The following is a 17,180-nucleotide window of genomic DNA, read 5'->3' as shown; positions in this document are numbered from 1 at the left end:
TCCGAGGGTCTCCCATCATCTGAGAGCCTCTCCACCACCCTGCGCTCTGATGGCAGTTCCCTGACACTGACATTAAGAGCCTTGTGCTCTACCAACAGAGCTATTAAGTCCACTAATGAAAGCTAGTGCCTCATAATTTGCCTGGTAATTAAAACTTGTATGAGCCTTTCTGCAACGTTGCTTATGCATAAATCCACTCTTGACTGAGCCCTAAATGAATAGAATCAGTCTGGTCCAGCAATTTCACAATGGAAGCTTCTTTCAGGTAAGCAGTGGCATATCTCCTCCCGGTTTCTGAATATCAACAGTTTTTATGTTGGATCTGCATCCATTCATTCTCTCATGGAGATTCAAACCAGTGTGGCATCTATCGCTTTGCAGGATGAGCAGGAGCATGAGCCTTTGATGGCATGGCTGATGTTATTAGCTCTTATAATAGTTATTCCTGTGTGGATACGGCAAGAAAGTACAGACATGCGTTCTTAAAAATGTGCCTGAACTGGTCACGTTTTATTTTGAAGAAAAAGCGACTACAGAGTCCCAGTTCAGAGTGTGCTGATCATCATGCTGCAGACACCCCACCCCACCCTGCAAGATCTGACCGGAGTTGGCATCTGGGTTTGTTGAACAGCCTAGTCCCCATATTTTATATTTCTATTAATTGACCCATCATTAATGCTGGGCAGCTGTTGTAGATTATAGATTAGGGAGCACTCTGTAAGGGGGCACATGCCTAATGTTTCTCTGGCAACCTTCCATTCTGGATTCTTTGCCGAAACCGAAGCCCTATGAACATAATTTTTATTCTGCTTACTCAGACGCTCCTTCGTCCACAGGAGCTGCAAGGACCGGGGTACCTGCTGGGCTCCTCTTCGGCCAGGCCACGCCTTTCATCCTTGCCTCATTCCCACTCTTCTAGCGCACCAGCATCCCAAGCCTTCGCTGGCCATATCGTAAGTATCACAAAATATCCCTGCCAGGTTTAGCAACAGGCGACGCTGTGGGTTAAACCACAGAGCCTAGGACTTGCCAATCAGAAGGTTAGCAGTTCAAATCCCCGCTCCCATTGCTCGGTCCCTGCTCCTGCCAACCTAGCAGTTTGAAAGCACGTCAAACTGCAAGTAGATAAATAGGTACAGCTCTGGCAGGAAGGTAACTGGCATTTCCGTGCGCTGCTCTCGTTCGCCAGAAGTGGCTTAGTCATGCTGGCCACATGACCTGGAAGCTGTACGCCGACTCCCTCGGCCAATAAAGCGAGATGAGCGCCGTAATCCCAGAGTCAGTCACGACTGGACCTAATGGTTAGGGGTCCCTTTACCTTTAACTTCGATAAATCACCGTATTTTTCCGTGTATAACACACCCCCATGTATAAGACGCCTCCTGTTTTGGGGGACTCAAAATTAAGAAAATGGGGAGGATTGCCCATAGTTGTTGAGCTTTTGTGGGGGGACAATGTTGTTGAGATTGCCGAAAATTGCTCACTTGTCTGCCCGATGCTGCCACAGCCACCAAGAACATGCCCAATAGCCGCTGGCGATCTCTGGCTCATGGCAGCAACCAATCCCACATCCCACCTTATGCACTATCCATGTATAAGACGACCACCAACTTTTGGACATAACTTTTTTTAAAAAAACCTTGTCTTATACACGGAAAAGAACGGTAAATTGGTTAATACAGCAGTGCAGTTTAGGGAACATCCCTCTTCTTTGAAAGAAAGAAAAAAAGCGAAGACATCCATAGTATTTGCATCACTACCTCCTGTGGGATAACAATTCTCGGTAATTGGTCAGACAATATAAAAATGAAACTAGATGTTGCCTTTAACTAGTGCCAAAAATTTTTACTATATTTATTTGGGGGTGTTTCGTTACGCTTCTGAAAAGTGAAAGCCTGTTTTCATAGTATTTGAAATCCATATTTCCATTCAGATACCATCCAGGGCCAGCTGCTCTGGCAAGGACGACCCATTACGAGATTTAAAGCAACTTCTCCAAGAATTGCGGTGTACCATTGATGAGATCCCCTCTACCATTCTCCCCAGAAGAGAAAGTGACAGCGAGCCGGATTCGATTCTGGAAGGCGCTAGCAATTTATTGTAAGAATGTACAAAAACACCATGGACATGCCTTCAGAAATAGGTGAAATCTTATTATCCATGGGTTTGGAGAAGAATGATTCGTTTCAGAAATGAATGATTCTTAGGCAAGGGACTTTCTGCTCATACAGTGTGCGACAAGTACTGTGGTCTCTGATTTACTGATACATCACCCATGCTGTGTTAATCCACTAACAGGCTTCAAATTGGATTCTAGTTTTGCCCTGCGGCAGGCAGGAGTGAAAGGTGATTGATGTAATAGGTGAACTTTGAAATTCAGATTGAGCTAGTTATTTCAAATGAACATGGAACTTGGTGTCCCTCACCCATGCAGCTCCATGTACACCTCTCATTCCTCCCTCTTCTCTTCTTCCCCCTCTTCTTTTTATTCTTCTCAGGCTCCTCTCTCTGATCTTCTCCTTTCTCCTGCATTTTTCTGGCCCCCTCCAAACACCTGTTCTCCCTAGGCTCCCTAGCCAGCCTTGCCCCTCTCTTTTTATATATATATATAATATTTATTGGTGTTTCAAAAAATTACAAGAATAAAAAAGAAAGAAAAAGAAAAACAGAAAATACAAAATACAGAAAAAAATAAAAACAATTAAAAACAAATCCATCTTTCCATATCTTATCTATCATTTGCTTGTTTCCATGACCTCCTCACACCTCCCTTTTTTGTATTCTAGTTCATTAGTTGTTTCAGCAAACCCTTTCCTCCTTTGTTTTTATCTTACTAATTTATCTTAATATATTGTAACTTTACATTCTGACCTGTTAACAATCCATTTTTACTTAATCCTTTATAACATTACTGCTAAAACCATATAGCTTCATTCCAGCATCCTTCTAACATTCCTTAATTTTACAATGTTTCTGTAGATAGACTTTAAATTTCTTCCAATCTTCTTCTACCGACTCTTCTCCCTGGTCTCGGATTCTGCCAGTCATTTCCGCCAATTCCATGTAATCCATCACCTTCATCTGCCATTCTTCCCCAGCCTTGCCCCTCTCTATGATCTCAGCAGCTTGAACCACTAGCACCCACAGATTCCCTTCTGGGTTCAGGAGGGCAGCTCAGCCAATCACCGAGAGGCTTAATCACCACCACAAAATCTTTTAAGTACATTACATCAAGGGAGGGCAGAAAGTAGATCAGGATCTACTGAGAGATCACAGGGTGATTTGCAGTAGATCAACAAGGATTTCTGACTAACAATAGCAGCAACAAAATCACTCTCACCCCACCTTAAATTATACTACTGAAGAAAGCTTGGGGTAACCCACATTGGGTTTTGATATGGAAGGACTGTGTGTTTTGTTCACTCTTCCACATTTCTGCAGCAATTTGCTGGGAGTTTTTTGTTTTTGTGTTTTTTTAATGCTCGTGGAAATTATTCAGCCACTTAGTGTGAATTTTCATAACAAACCTATTTTCATACGCCGTTTTGTCTAACACACACATTTTTGCAAGCGATTTCTAATATAACACAATTTTGTATGTTGCATTCATTCATATATTCATCTAATTCACATTTCCAGCAATACGTGTTTTTTTGTAAACACTGGTTAGAGAATTGTGCTGTAACATTCGGATAAGAGCAAATAAGTGCAAGTTTCGAAGGATGTCTGTGTTTCAGTTCTCATATTGTTTTGGAGCCTGCATATGTGATGGTTTCAGCTTTAAATGTAAACTGAACTGAATTTTCCCCCCTCCCTGCTGCTGAATCTAAGGATTCTAGTAAAAACAACAACTCAAAGTAGATCCTTCAGGCCTGAAATCTGCCCACCAACCCACTGTGCTACGTTATAGATAGGCAGCACCTTTGGACAAAGGCTTAGCAACCCTATACTTACCTATTTGTTTCAAAGCATTCTATTACTCTCCAGGGTGGGGGCAGATTAGGAATTTAAACAAGCACCTCTCATGCGGTATTTTCCTCCCACACAGGGACCTTGCAAGCAGAGACTGCATTGGCAGGAGATCACATGAAACTTACAGCAGGTGAGCCAATTCAGCCAAGGCTCTGAAATTCCTTTGAAGATCAAAGTTTCTGTGGTGCAGCCAGGTAGAAGAGCGAGGGTGCATTTGTCACAGTTCTGTATTTCTTTTAATGTACAAGTTGCTCTTTAGTTTCATGAAAACCTACCGGTCACTTCTGTGATATCTGTATATCTATGAGCGTTACTTGGCCACTCAAAAAGCTGTTCCAGGGACAGCCAACAGATGGAGTTCCCTCCAGCCTGCCTTTTTGCCTTTGTGTCACAGTTACAGGTGTTTCTTGAGCTGACTCAAGCACAGCAGGAGCCAACATCAGCATCTGGCCTAGAGGCAGGGTGGGACTTGCCCGGAAACTACAGCCTGCTGAGCAGCTCCCTTAGGGAGGAGGATTGCCCAAGCAAAAAAAATACAAAATACTTCCCTGATTCTCCAGCAGCTTCCATCCAGCATGGAAGAATGAACCACTTCTTCTTAAAGTGTGAGATAGAGCAGCTGCCAGATAGGAAACTCTTTGAGCACTGCTTTTGCCTATGAACCACTGCTACCCAAGCAACTTGCCCAGGAAGAGCACTGGTTGAGAAAAACAAGCATAGAATTGTAGAGTTGGAAGGGACCCCAAGGGTCATCTGGTCCAACCCCCTGCAATGCTGGAATCTCAGTGAAAGCATCCATGACAGATGGCCATCCAACCTCTGCTTAGAAGCCACAAAGGAAGGGGAACCCACCACCTCCCAATGGAGACCATTCCACTGTTGAACAGCTCTTTCTGTCAGAAAGTTCTACCTGGTGTTTAGTTGGAATCTCCTTGTAACTTGAAGCCATAGAAGAAGAAGAAGAAGAAGAAGAAGAAGAAGAAGAAGAAGAAGAAGAAGAAGAAGAAGAAGAAAAAGAAGAAAAAGAAGAGTAGTTTGGATTTGATATCCCGCTTTATCACTACCCGAAGGAGTCTCAAAGCGGCTAACAATCTCCTTTCCCTTCCTCCCCCACAACAAACACTCTGTGAGGTGAGTGAGGCTGAGAGACTTCAGAGAAGTGTGACCAGCCCAAGGTCACCCAGCATCTGCATGTGGAGGAGCGGAGACGCGAACCCGGTTCACCAGATTACGAGTCCACACATTGGTTCGAGAGTCCTCCCCTCCACAGCAGGAGAAAACAAGCTTGCTCAATCTTCCATGTGACAGCCCCAGAGATATATGAAGATGGCTATCCTCTCTTCTCTCAGTCTCCTCTTTTCTAGGCGAAACATACCCAGTTCCTTCAACCGTTCCTCATAAGTCTTCGTTTCCAGACCCTTGATCGTCTTGGTCACCCTTCTTTGCATAGTGGGTTCCAGCTCAGAGGAGTCTTAATTTTATTTTTAATTTCTATTCCCCCTTTAAAAGACTGTTCTCCTTTTTCACTCAGAGGGTTTCTCCAGAGGGGCTCAAGTATTGCTTTGTGCCCGAGCATCATCCCTTCTCACTTTAATGAGGCCCTTGTCTCTCAACACAGGGAAACTGCAGTCCGGGACATGCCTTCCGATGTCAGCATGGGGCAAGATAGTTTCAGCAGGTGAGAAATGATGCCTTCGGTTTGGGTCCTCTGACATGACAAATTTGTCACTCCTCTCTTTTTACACAAAGGAGAAATGTTTTAGGGGGGGAGAGACAATCTCACCACTGAGACAGTGGCAGCATGTGTGTGTGTGTATGTATATATATGTGTGTGTGTGTGTGTGTGTGTGTGTGTGTGTGTGTATATATATATACACACACAGTATTTTTTGCTCTATAAGACGCACCAGACCACAAGATGCACCTAGTTTTTGGAGGCGGAAAACAAGAAAAAAAATATTCTGAATTTCAGAAACCAGAACAGCAAGAGGGATCGCTGTGCAGTGAAAGCAGCAATCCCTCTTGCTGTTCTGGCTTCTGGGATAGCTGCGCAGCCTGCATTCACTCCATAAGACGCACACACATTTCCCCTTACTTTTTAGGAGGGAAAAAGTGAGTCTTATAGAGCAAAAAATATGGTATATATATATATAGAGAGAGAGAGAGAGAGAGAGAGAGAGAGAGAGTGTGTGTGTGTGTGTCCTGGCAGTTTTATGTTAAAACATTATGCATTGGGGCACCTTATCAGAGCTCAGGAAACCCAAGCTGGTCTTCCAGAAGTCTCCTGCCTCTCTGCTTGCCTTGAACCAGACCCAACAAATTCTACAGCAGCCCCTGAGGATGACACACAACTCCTGTAGCATATTAGCTTGCTGTTGCCAACAGCAGCAGCAGTTGCAGGTCTGAGTGTAGCTAGAGGTAAAAATCTTCCACTGCGGTTCAATAAATAAATAAATAAGGGTGTGTTTCACTGTACATTCATTTGGTCCATTCTACACACTGCGACATGTCAGGCCCTATACGAAGACTTTACCCTTTAATTTAGGAAGCCATAGACTTGCTGGTAACAGAGCACAGCAGGTTGCGCCGGACAGCTGTCTCTCCCCGCTGAGAATTAGACACATGGAAATATTTTTATATCAGGAATGACTTTCTGAGACAAACTAAGTTGAATTGCTAGTAAAAAACAAGAACAACCAATCTTATCACAGAACAAAAACGTAAGATGAGATTAATACAAAAATTCACGAAATCATAGCACGGATAATACAAAACTTCTAAGAGTAAGTGTGGCTTCCCAGATTTATATCACACAAGTGGACAGCTTTCAACAAGAAAACTGTCAAACTTGCTTTTTGTATCTATCTGTGTGCATGCTCTTAGACACTACCGTATTTTTCGCCCCATAGGACGCACCGCCCTATAGGACGCACCTAGTTTTTTGGGGGAGGAAATAAAGAAAAAATTTTATTCCCCCCCCCCAGGCACGGGGCTGGCGCAGGGGAAGCCCGAGCTTCCCCCGACCCCAGCCCCCAGAAGAGCCTGCTATCCGCAAGCCTAGGGAGCCGCGCCGGTCTCCCCAGGATTGTGGACAGCTGTGCGAAGCCCGGGTGCGCTGAGGCTTCCCAATGCAGGCAGCTCTGCGCAACCCTCCGGAGCCCAGCGCAGCTTGGCGCCGGGCTCCGGAGGGTCGCGCAGAGCTGTGCGGACCCCGGGAGGGCAGGCAGCTCTGTGCGACCCTTCGGAGGCCAGCGCGGCTTGGCACCGGGCTCCGGAGGGTCGTGCAAAGCTGCGCGGACCCCGGGAGGGCAGGCAGCTCTCCGCGACCCTCCAGAGGCCGGCGCGGCTTGGCGCCAGGCTCCGGACGGTTGCGCAAAGCTGCGCGGACCCCGGGAGGACAGGCAGCTCTGCGCAACCCTCCGGAGGCCAGCGCGGCTTGGCGCCGGGCTCCAGAGGGTTGCGCAAAGCTGCGCGGACCCCGGGAGGGCAGGCAGCTCTCTGCGACCCTCCAGAGGCCGGCGCGGCTTGGCGCCAGGCTCCGGACGGTCGCGCAAAGCTGCGCGGACCCTGGGAGGGCAGGCAGCTCTCCGCGACCCTCCAGAGGCCGCGCTGGCCTCCGGAGGGTCGCACAGAGCTGCGCGGACCCCGGGAGGGCAGGCAGCTCTGCGTGACCCTCCGGAGGCCAGCGCGGCTTGGCGCTGGGCTCCGGAGCGTCGCGCAGAGCTGCGCGGAGCCTGGGAGCGCAGGCAGCTCTGCGCGACCCTCCGGAGGCCAGCACGGCTTGGTGCCGGGCTCCGGAGCGATGCGCAGAGCTGCGCAGACCCCGGGAGGGCAGGCAGCTCTGCGCAACCCTCCGGAGGCCAGCGCAGCTTGGCACCGGGCTCCGGAGGGTTGCACAGAGCTTCCTGAAGCCTGGAGAGCAAGAGCCTCTCGCTCCCCGGGCTTCAGCGAAAGCCTGTATTCGCCCCATAGGACGCACCTACATTTCCCCTTCATTTTTGGAGGGGAAAAAGTGCGTCCTATAGGGCGAAAAATACGGTATTTCTTTAACACCCTAAGTTAGCTGCTAATTAATACAATTAAAAATGCTATCAATCAAAACTACAAAACAAGAATAGTTGTTTCAAAAGATGCAATCATACAAACTATTACTGTTAGTAGAATGCTGTCCACAGGGAGGTTTGCCTGGCATCTTCATTATACACCTTTAGGCACCGGGCAAAAACGTTCCTCTTTAACCAGGCCTTTGTCAGGATGCTTTCAGAGGCTCCCGGCTGGTTGCCCGGGAAGTATAAAGGCAAGCAAAAGTTTCTTGCCATCCTTTTTTATTTCAATCTTTACAGAGAGAGGCTATAGAACCCAGCCTCTTGGATAATGGTGTCCCGAGTGAAACCCAGCTCTCCCTCATTCATCACTTCTACAGGTGCTGCTACGTGCCCTCTTGTCTTTGAGCTCCTTGCTCTCCTACTTTCAAGGCTCACCAGGTTAAGGGAGATGGTGGGTCTGGAATGCTTTCTAGCGACAACGGGTCAGCCAGCTGCTGCTCTGGTCCTGCCTGGTCCTCCTCTCCCATTATTTCCCAACTTTCCCCCTCATCTGCCTCTGAGCTGTGACCTCCTGCAAACCACTGTTGTGAATCTATACTGTCTGCCTCTTCCTCCTCCTTGGGAGGGTCAGGCTGGGGAAACGGTCTCCACCATTCTTCCTCTGCCCAGTCCCTGACAGCCTTTGGCTGATTGACATCCAATGCCCTTTTAAAATGTGGGGTGGGGTTGTTTTTGTTACCGTATTTTTCCTTCTATAACACGCAGATTTTTTCTCCTAAAAAGGAAGGGGAAATGTCTGTGCGTGTTATTGAGCGAATGTGTGGTCCCTGGAGCCAAATAGTGCAAGGGGAGGCAAAAAAAAAGCAGGCAAAAATCAAACCGCGCGTCTCCTAGAAGGGAAACTTGAAAAGAGGAAGCGGCTGCTTTCCGGCATTCTGCCTCAGGGTCTTACTGCCCACCCACCTCTGTTTCCTTGCTGTGTTTGCTCAAACGGAACAAAGAGCAGGGAAAGCCCCTCCCCTCCAGGCAAGCAGAGGGGAAAGCTGAAAACATGCAGGAGTGAGAGAGAGAGAGAGAGACAGAGAGACAGAGAGCGTGAGCTGGCTGGCTTGGGTGGGTAGGTGAGGGAAAACTTTTGCCTTCCTTTCCTCCCTACCCCTCTCCTGCATTCTTAGCCAGCTGCTTCTCTGCACACCCCTCTCCTGCTCCTTGTCCCTTCTGTGTTTTTCCTTCCCTCCCCACTTAAAATGTGGTTAAAAAGCATGGATCCACATGGATCCTCAGGATCTTTGCATTGGGTCAGCCCAAATTCACCATCAGATCACATAACATGTCCATGGCTACAGCCTGCCCCCAAAAAACCACACACCCACTGTTGCCTGGGGCTGCAATGGTGCAAAAACGTGGTTAAAAAGCATGGATCTACATGGATCCTCAGGATCTTTGCATTCAGTCACCCCAAATTCACCATCAGATTACATAGCATGTCCATGGTTACAGCCTGCCCCCCAAAAATCACGCACCCACTGTTGCCTGGGGCTGCAGTGGTGCAAAAACGTGGTTACAAAACATGGATCCACATGGATCCTCAGGATCTTTGCATTGGGTCAGCCCAAATTCACCATCAGAGCACATAGCATGTCCATGGCTACAGCCTGCCCCCCCAAAATCACGCACCCACTGTTGCCTGGGGCTGCAATGGTGCAAAAACGTGGTTACAAAGCATGGATCCACAGGGATTCTCAGGATTTTTGCATTGGGTCACTCCAAATTCACCATCAGATCACATGTCTGTGGCCACAGCATGAAGCACAAAAATGATACATCCACTGTTTCATTCAGAATGTTTTTTCCCTTGTTTTCCTCCTCTAAAAACGATGTGCGTGTTATGGTCAGGTGCGTGTTATAGAGCGAAAAATACGGTATGTATTTTGTGGTTTTATATTATGATAATAATAATAGTAATGATAATACAAATATTTTGAAAAGCAGACTTTTAAACTCACATGTATATGTATATGAGAGACATATTTTAATCTCAACCATTTTATCCACCCAGCCATAATGCTAAGGTTTAATTGAGAATTGATGAATTCTTTTTTGTGTGTGCATATGTAAGAGTGTGAAGGGACGCAGGTGGCGCTGTGGGTTAAAGCCTCAGCGCCTAGGGCTTGCTGATCGAAAGGTCGGCGGTTCAAATCCCTGCGGCGGGGTGCGCTCCCGCTGCTCGGTCCCAGCGCCTGCCAACCTAGCAGTTCGAAAGCACCTCCGGGTGCAAGTAGATAAATAGGGACCGCTTACTGGCGGGAAGGTAAACGGCGTTTCCGTGTGCGGCTCTGGCTCGCCAGAGCAGCGATGTCACGCTGGCCACGTGACCCGGAAGTGTCTCCGGACAGCGCTGGCCCCTGGCCTCTTAAGTGAGATGGGCGCACAACCCCAGAGTCTGTCAAGACTGGCCCGTACGGGCAGGGGTACCTTTACCTTTACCTTTATGTAAGAGTGTGACTGCTTCCAGAAACATAACTCCCTAGCACCTAAATCAGCCTTTCTCAACCTGTGGGTCCCCAGATGTGGTTGAACTACAACTCCCATCACCCCTAGCTAGCAAGGCCAGAGCTCAGGGATGATGGGAGTTGTAGTCCAACCACATCTGGGGACCCACAGGTTGAGAACCGCTAATGATGTTTTTGTGTATGAAATGGTGTGGTTGCAAAGTACTTCTGCCCCCTTGTGCTATCTGGAGCAACACGACTGCTTTCTGGACTTCTGCGTGGCTCTTGCACAGCTCTGCTTATGTAGCAGCTCTGCCTCTTGAGACAGAGGATAAGCTTTTGAAAGCTACTATCCAAGAAAGCTATACTCTATGGTCAGAGTCCGTGTGCTTCCGAATGCCAGCGCTGGAGAGAGTGCTGTTGCGCTCAGGTCCTGGTAGCAGGCTTTGCATGAGCATCTGGTTGGCCACTGTGAAAACAGACTCCTGGACTAAATGGGCCATGGACCTGATCCAGCTGGGCTACTCTTGTGTTCTTCTGTTTGTGCACAGGGAACCTTTAACGTTACATGCTACAGACCTCGAAGATTCAGATGCTACCCTTCCCTTCACGTCCAGTGGTGAGTGTCCATTAAACAATTAAAGAACTAATATTCAGGGAGGGCACAGTATCGGCTTGGAATATGGACTCGAGTTTTGTTTTCCAGGCCTTGCCTAATGTGCTCCTTCTATAAGGTTTGTTTAATTTTTTTAAACTACCCTTTATTACTGCAATGCTATCTTTGCCACATCCAGTGTCTAAAGGAATCTTCAGTTCCACTCCTCGTTTTACTTCTTCGAATAAACTGTCCCCAGAGGAGAGGTACAAAGACAGGTCTCCCGTGCACTCACTGTTAACGGCTCATCTGGATGACCTGAAGGTAACTCCTGCAACCTGTTCAGAACGTCGGTCAAGTCTGAAGAAGAGCAGCTCCCCGGAAGCTACATCATCTTCTGCCTGTAGAAGTAAGTGCCAAGCTATAATCTAAAGCCAGCCATAAAACCACTGGAACAAGGGGTAGTTGGGGTTTCTTCATATGGTCTTCCCAACCCATATTAGATTTAGGAGAGAGCCAACTGGATAGCTTGAAAGACCTACATTGGCTCCCAGTACATTTCCATGCACAATTCAAAGTGTTGCTGCTGACCTTTAAAGCTCTAAACGGCCTCGGTCCAGTAAACCTGAAGGAGCATCTCCACCTCCATCGTTCTGCCCGGACACTGAGGTCCAGTGCTGAGGGCCTTCTGGCAGTTCCCTCACTGCGAGAAGCGAAGTTACAGGGAACCAGGCAGAGGGCCTTCTCGGTAGTGGCACCTGCCCTGTGGAACGCCCTCCCACCAGGTGTCAAAGAGAAGAACAACTACCAGACTTCTGAAGGCAGCCCTGTTTAGGGAAGCTTTTAATGTTTAACAGACCACTGTATTTTAATACTCTGTTGGAAGCGGCCCAGAGTGGCGGGGGAAACCATAATAAATTCTATTCTAGAGCATGAAATTCTTTATCCCAGGGTTGTGGATTCGAGACCCACGTTGGGTGAAAGATTCCTGGATTGAAGGGGCTTGGACTAGATGACCCTTGTGGCCCCTTCCAATTCTACGATTCTATGATTGCCTCCATGAGCAGGGCAGTTGCAAGATATTGCACCATCCCATCCCCTTCCCCCTTAATTTTCAAGTGTTTCATTGGCGGCAGTGCTGGCAGGCTCTCTGCCTCGCTGTGTGGAAGTGGGTCCTTAGAGTGAAGCGTTTGGGCAAAATGCCTCTGCCATAGCTTTCCTACAGTGGCTTGGAATTCTCTCTTAAACGTCGGTTAAAGTGGAAGCTTGACATTTAACTAATATTTTTTAAAAAAAGAATTTCTAGCCACCGCCACCACAGAAGAGCTCTTGCAGTGCAGCCACTCTCCCAGGTCCCCTTACCCAGAAAGTCTTGCTCTGGGAAAGGACTCTACCAGAGAGCCTCGCAAGATCTGGATAGGTGGCAGTGGCGGCAGCAGTTGAGTGACAAAGCAAATAAGGGCTGTGAGGCCCACACATAGCCTGAGGCAATTGCCTCGTTTTGCCTATTGGATCCCTAGAAGAATGGCAATGTGCTTCAACAGCCAAGTACAGTGGTACCTCAGGTTAAGTACTTAATTCGTTCCGGAGGTCTGTCTTAACCTGAAACTGTTCTTAACCTGAAGCACCACTTTAGCTAATGGGGCCTCCTGCTACCACCGCACCGCCGGAACACGATTTCTCTTCTTATCCTGAAGCAAAGTTCTTAACCTGAAGCACTATTTCTGGGTTAGCAGAGTCTATAACCTGAAGCATATGTAACCCGAGGTACCACTGTACTATATATTATTAAAGGGAGACGACATTGCCCACAGGCTTGGTGATGACATCACAAGGGAAAGGGAAAGAACAGAAAATGTAGGGGCATACGGAGGACTCGGCCCAAATTTAGCTTTTTGGCATCAGAGCCAGCCACAAGCCTGAGGGAGCCATCAGCACAGTGCTCCCCTGTGGTTTTCACCAAGCAGCAGCGTAGCAAAAGGTGTCAGCAAAGTGAGTGTTGTAAATTGCCCACAATGCCCCTGACATTCAAGTCATTCAGGAGCACTCATGGCATGTGAAAAATGGTGGGTCTCAAGCTACTAGGCTGGGTGTTGCAGCGCCATTCCCAGGTGCCCAAGGATGCCGTGTACAGAAGCTGGGTCTCTTTTGGCATGCCAGTCAGTGCAAACATTCAAAACCTCCAGGTGTAAATAAAAGTCAAGTGGCACCTTTTATTGTCATGAAATCATGATCTAAAATCACATTATCTTAACTGGGGTTTTCCTTCTTCTTTCCAAACAGGTATCTCCTTTGGCACCTCTTGTAAGTGAACTTTTGCTTAAACATTTTGCAACGTTTCTCACTAAATAATTCTGCTCCCACTGCTGTAATGTTCCAGCAGTCTCCCAGCTCGCTGAAATATTGAGAAAAAGAAATTCTGCCTACTTTACACATTCCTTTTCGTCCTTGCCTTGGTGGTGGTGGTGTTTTTATTTCTTCAATTTATATACCATCAAAAGATCTCAGAAACACATTACAAAACATCAGTGATAAAAAACATAGTAAAAAGCACACTGACAGACAGCCTAATAGTAAAATATTCATAATAGTAACATTCTTCTCCCCTACGCTTTCACAGGCAATAGATTATTTAATGGCCACAGGCCTGAGCTTGCTTTTAATTACTGATAGACAGATTTTGGTGATAGGAAAATGGCCAGCTTTCTGGAATGTGTTTTCCCCAAGCAATTGCTTCACATTGCTTCATGTTAAGCCAGTTCCAGCTGGGTTTCCCCACAGATGATGGTGAACTTAGCCTGGAATCTGCAGGATTTTGATCGGCTCCCGTTTCATGTACAATCTCCCTTCTCTGCACACTTCTTTTCATGAAAAGTGTAGAGCATACTTCATTCCTGTTTTGTGAACATGGCAGAAATGTTAGCAGCATTCCCACTGCATCTGTTTTGGCCCTTAAACAAGTAGGATTTCAAGTGTAAATGTGCTGATCTTCAGAAGATCAACATGACCACCACCATCAGCCAGTGTTAATGTGATACCACTAATAAATTGTGAGCTGGCCCAGTTCCAGGGTCTTCAACACTATGGCGGGCCTGCTTTCAGATGAACACTCCGTTTATATCTCTGACTGTGATTTAATATTTTGTCTGCAGCTATTCAGGCAGGGGAAGCCAATGGCAATGCCTGCAGGAAATTACAGAATAAGATGGAGAGTCTACAAAACTTAGTGGAAACATTGCAGTTGAAAAACCAAGGTATGAAATCATACACTGACATTTCAGTAATTTGCCTGGAATAAGACTTGTCTTCCTACATGTTGCTGCCAACAAAAAAGAGAAGACTTTCTACACAGGAAGGACCACTTACTAAAAAGTTTTCAAATGTAACTGTTTCGCAAATTATTTTACTGCCCATTGCAAATATGTATGCTGTATCACTTTTGGGAGGAGTATAATAATATCTTTAATACGGTCAATGACCAGGGAGGAGTAATTCTGAGAGTCCTGGTGCAGCTGCTGCAAACCTTTGAGTAGACGCGTCAAGAAAGGAAACAGTGGTACAGTTAGGTGATTTTAAACTCTGCACTTAATAGTCGTGGGGGTGGAGACACACACACCCTTTAGTTAGCAATGTGTATTACTTATTTCAAAACACCAGTTTATCAATCGCCTTCTGTAGAATCAATCTCAAGGCGATGTACAATACAAAGAGCAAAAAGCATGGTAGGGCAATCCTGCTATGGAGATTGGGGGGGGGGGCTGGTTATTCTGCTGAGTAGGGCCCCAGACATTTACCCCCCTATCCCTGCACCTGCTCTGGCACCACCCCTGCAGAGGAAGAGCAATAGCTCAAACCACCCCTTGCTGACAGAATGTTTACATCGTGCCATCAGTATGTTTGAGTGTACAAGGAAACATCTCTACCTGGAGGGGTCATTTGACACAGGCCAAGCAGAAAACAGGAGTGGAGAATACTGGGAAAAGGCACTTTCATTCCTTTGCAATGCACTGGGGACCGCCCTGCTGTTACCAACGCTGGTTGGTTGGTACTTGTGACAAGAGGAACAAGCTCTGATCTTAAATGCAGAAGGTTCTTTGCAAACCTCATCCCTTCCACTGGTGCACATTATTGAATATGGTCCTGGGTTTCGTACAGAGCCAACCTGCAGGGGGACAGGAGCGTTGTTGTTTTGTGTTTTCTACCCTCCTTTGTTGTGTATTAACGTTCCTTCCCTCAATGCTACCTTCAGCAATGTCCACAATGATCCGATGCCAGGAAAAGAAGATCGAGAAGGCGAAGGAGAAGGAGAAGAAGCTGTCCAAATGAAATGTGGTGTGGTTCTCAGTCACTCAGATGTATGTAGATTGTGCTCTGTTAAATGGAATGCTAAAAGCCTACCGTTACTGTTTAATAATAAAAGTTGCCATAGTTTTGTAATCTGCCTCTGTGTAGAAAAAGCAGGTTTGGCAAACAAAAGTGCCAGTCTCTTCTTGGCATAAACAAGGCAGTGGCCATATTCATCAAATGGATGTGCTCAGCTACAAACAACTCCCTAAATGTTCATACCATCTTAACTTGCATTTTATCCTTTATTATTTAAATAGGACTTTTATGAGACCCAACGTAGTAGCTCAGTCAGTAGAACACGAGACTTTTAAACTCAAGGTCATGGGTTCGAGCCTCACGTTGGGCAAAAGATTCCTGCAATTCAGGGGCTTGGACTAGATGAGCCTTGTGATCCCTTCCAACTCTACAATGCTATGATTTCAATGAATATCTTATATTTACACCAGAACACTGCATTTCCTTTTTAGCACAATTGTGCAGAATGAACTGGGGACCACCCCCAGCCCCGCATTTTCCAGTCAAAGTTGGGAGAGGGAGGGGCTGGTTGGAAATCTAAGCCAGTGCTCGGAGATATTTATCTTGTTGCTTTGTACATTCATGCAACTCTTACTCAATGCAAACACAAGCTAGTTTCCTTTCTCTGCTGCCAAGGTGGCTGGCTGTGCAGTGAATTGAGGGGTGCCCTGTCTCAAATGGAGGTGTCAACGGGTGCCATCTAACTGTATTCTATGTTCTGCTTAAAAGGCTGCCTCTCCACCCACCCTTCATATGACCGCTCCTGCAGGCTGGCAGAAGCCCCATCACTTCTCCCTTCCCCATGAACCTGCACCCCCTCGGTATATGTGTTTATGTTCAGTTCCTATGTAGACTTTGGTCTTTTGTAAGGTTGCACAGCACATTCCTCTTTCATTCCCTTTATACATCTCAGCCAAAGTAAACAGCGCCCGTTTCCAAAGGGTTGCATTCTAATACAGGCGTGATTTTAAAGTTACTAATCCACTGCCAAGTCAATGGAGTAAAACCTACAGTTGGTATAATCTTGAGTTAACTAAGAAGAATGAAAATACTGACCCAGGCTTGCCTGCTACCTGTTACTTCAGATGGATCAGAGCCTGCCATTTACTCAAACCAACATGTTGACGTTCTTGGGTAGTTTAAAAATAAATCTAATATGCCAAGCATGCCAGACATTCAGAGATACATATATAGCATACGGAACACTCTCCCTGCTGTCTTCTAGGTGTGTTTTAACATGGCTGTTACCTTTTTTAGAAAACTGGAATATTCCCGCTCTTGAGTCTAAGAATAGGTTAAGACCTTCCTAAAACTGAGCTAGTGTTTTGTACTAGATTATAAAAAAACAAGCTATTATATGCCCAGCCCCTAGATCTAATTAATTAATTAATTGTTGTACTAGAAAAGACAATCTGTTAATGTGCTCTAAGCACTCTCTCCCTAAACAGCTAGCCAGAAGCCCCAGCTAACTTCAGATGGGTACAGATTCAAAACAGGTTTGAGCTGGACTGCTGCAGCCTTACACAAGATTCACCTCCCTGTATCTGTCTGTTATAATAAACACCAGTTTCAGCTGTAATGGGAATGAACGAGGCCTAAAAGAGGCGTATTTGCAAAACCATGGCATCTTACATATACGCCATTTAGCATGGTCAGACAGGTCTTGATTTTAATTGAAAAAAGGTGATCTAAAGGCTTAAGTACCACTTAGTT

The 17,180-nt window shown here is 46.5% G+C and overlaps 1 protein-coding gene and 1 long non-coding RNA gene across 11 annotated transcripts in view; one reads left to right on the top strand and one right to left on the bottom strand.

Moving 5' to 3' along the window:
• CCDC158 (coiled-coil domain containing 158) overlaps positions 1-15,542 on the top strand; it is a 57,931-nt gene extending 42,389 nt beyond the window's left edge. For all 10 annotated transcript variants that reach the window (XM_079990680.1, XM_079990682.1, XM_079990683.1 and 7 more), the window contains 9 exons: positions 837-953; positions 1,934-2,100; positions 4,049-4,102; positions 5,591-5,650; positions 11,062-11,129; positions 11,305-11,514; positions 13,389-13,409; positions 14,258-14,359; positions 15,355-15,542. In XM_079990680.1, the coding sequence (XP_079846806.1) occupies positions 837-953; positions 1,934-2,100; positions 4,049-4,102; positions 5,591-5,650; positions 11,062-11,129; positions 11,305-11,514; positions 13,389-13,409; positions 14,258-14,359; positions 15,355-15,431 (876 nt within the window). In that variant the 3' untranslated portion in view covers positions 15,432-15,542. The remainder of the gene's footprint in view (positions 1-836; positions 954-1,933; positions 2,101-4,048; positions 4,103-5,590; positions 5,651-11,061; positions 11,130-11,304; positions 11,515-13,388; positions 13,410-14,257; positions 14,360-15,354) is intronic.
• LOC307224491 lies at positions 9,942-10,571 on the bottom strand. Its single transcript, XR_013842578.1, has 2 exons — positions 10,494-10,571; positions 9,942-10,113 (listed from the first exon to the last, which is right to left on the bottom strand). It is a non-coding gene; the product is annotated as an uncharacterized lncRNA (long non-coding RNA).
• Positions 15,543-17,180: the final 1,638 nt, after the last annotated feature.

The sequence above is a fragment of the Podarcis cretensis genome, assembly GCF_951804945.1.
Source record: "Podarcis cretensis genome assembly, chromosome: 9".
Classification (NCBI taxonomy): domain Eukaryota; kingdom Metazoa; phylum Chordata; class Lepidosauria; order Squamata; family Lacertidae; genus Podarcis; species Podarcis cretensis.
Note: the sequence above shows the minus strand (reverse complement) of the source record. Positions and strands in the feature narration are given on the sequence as shown.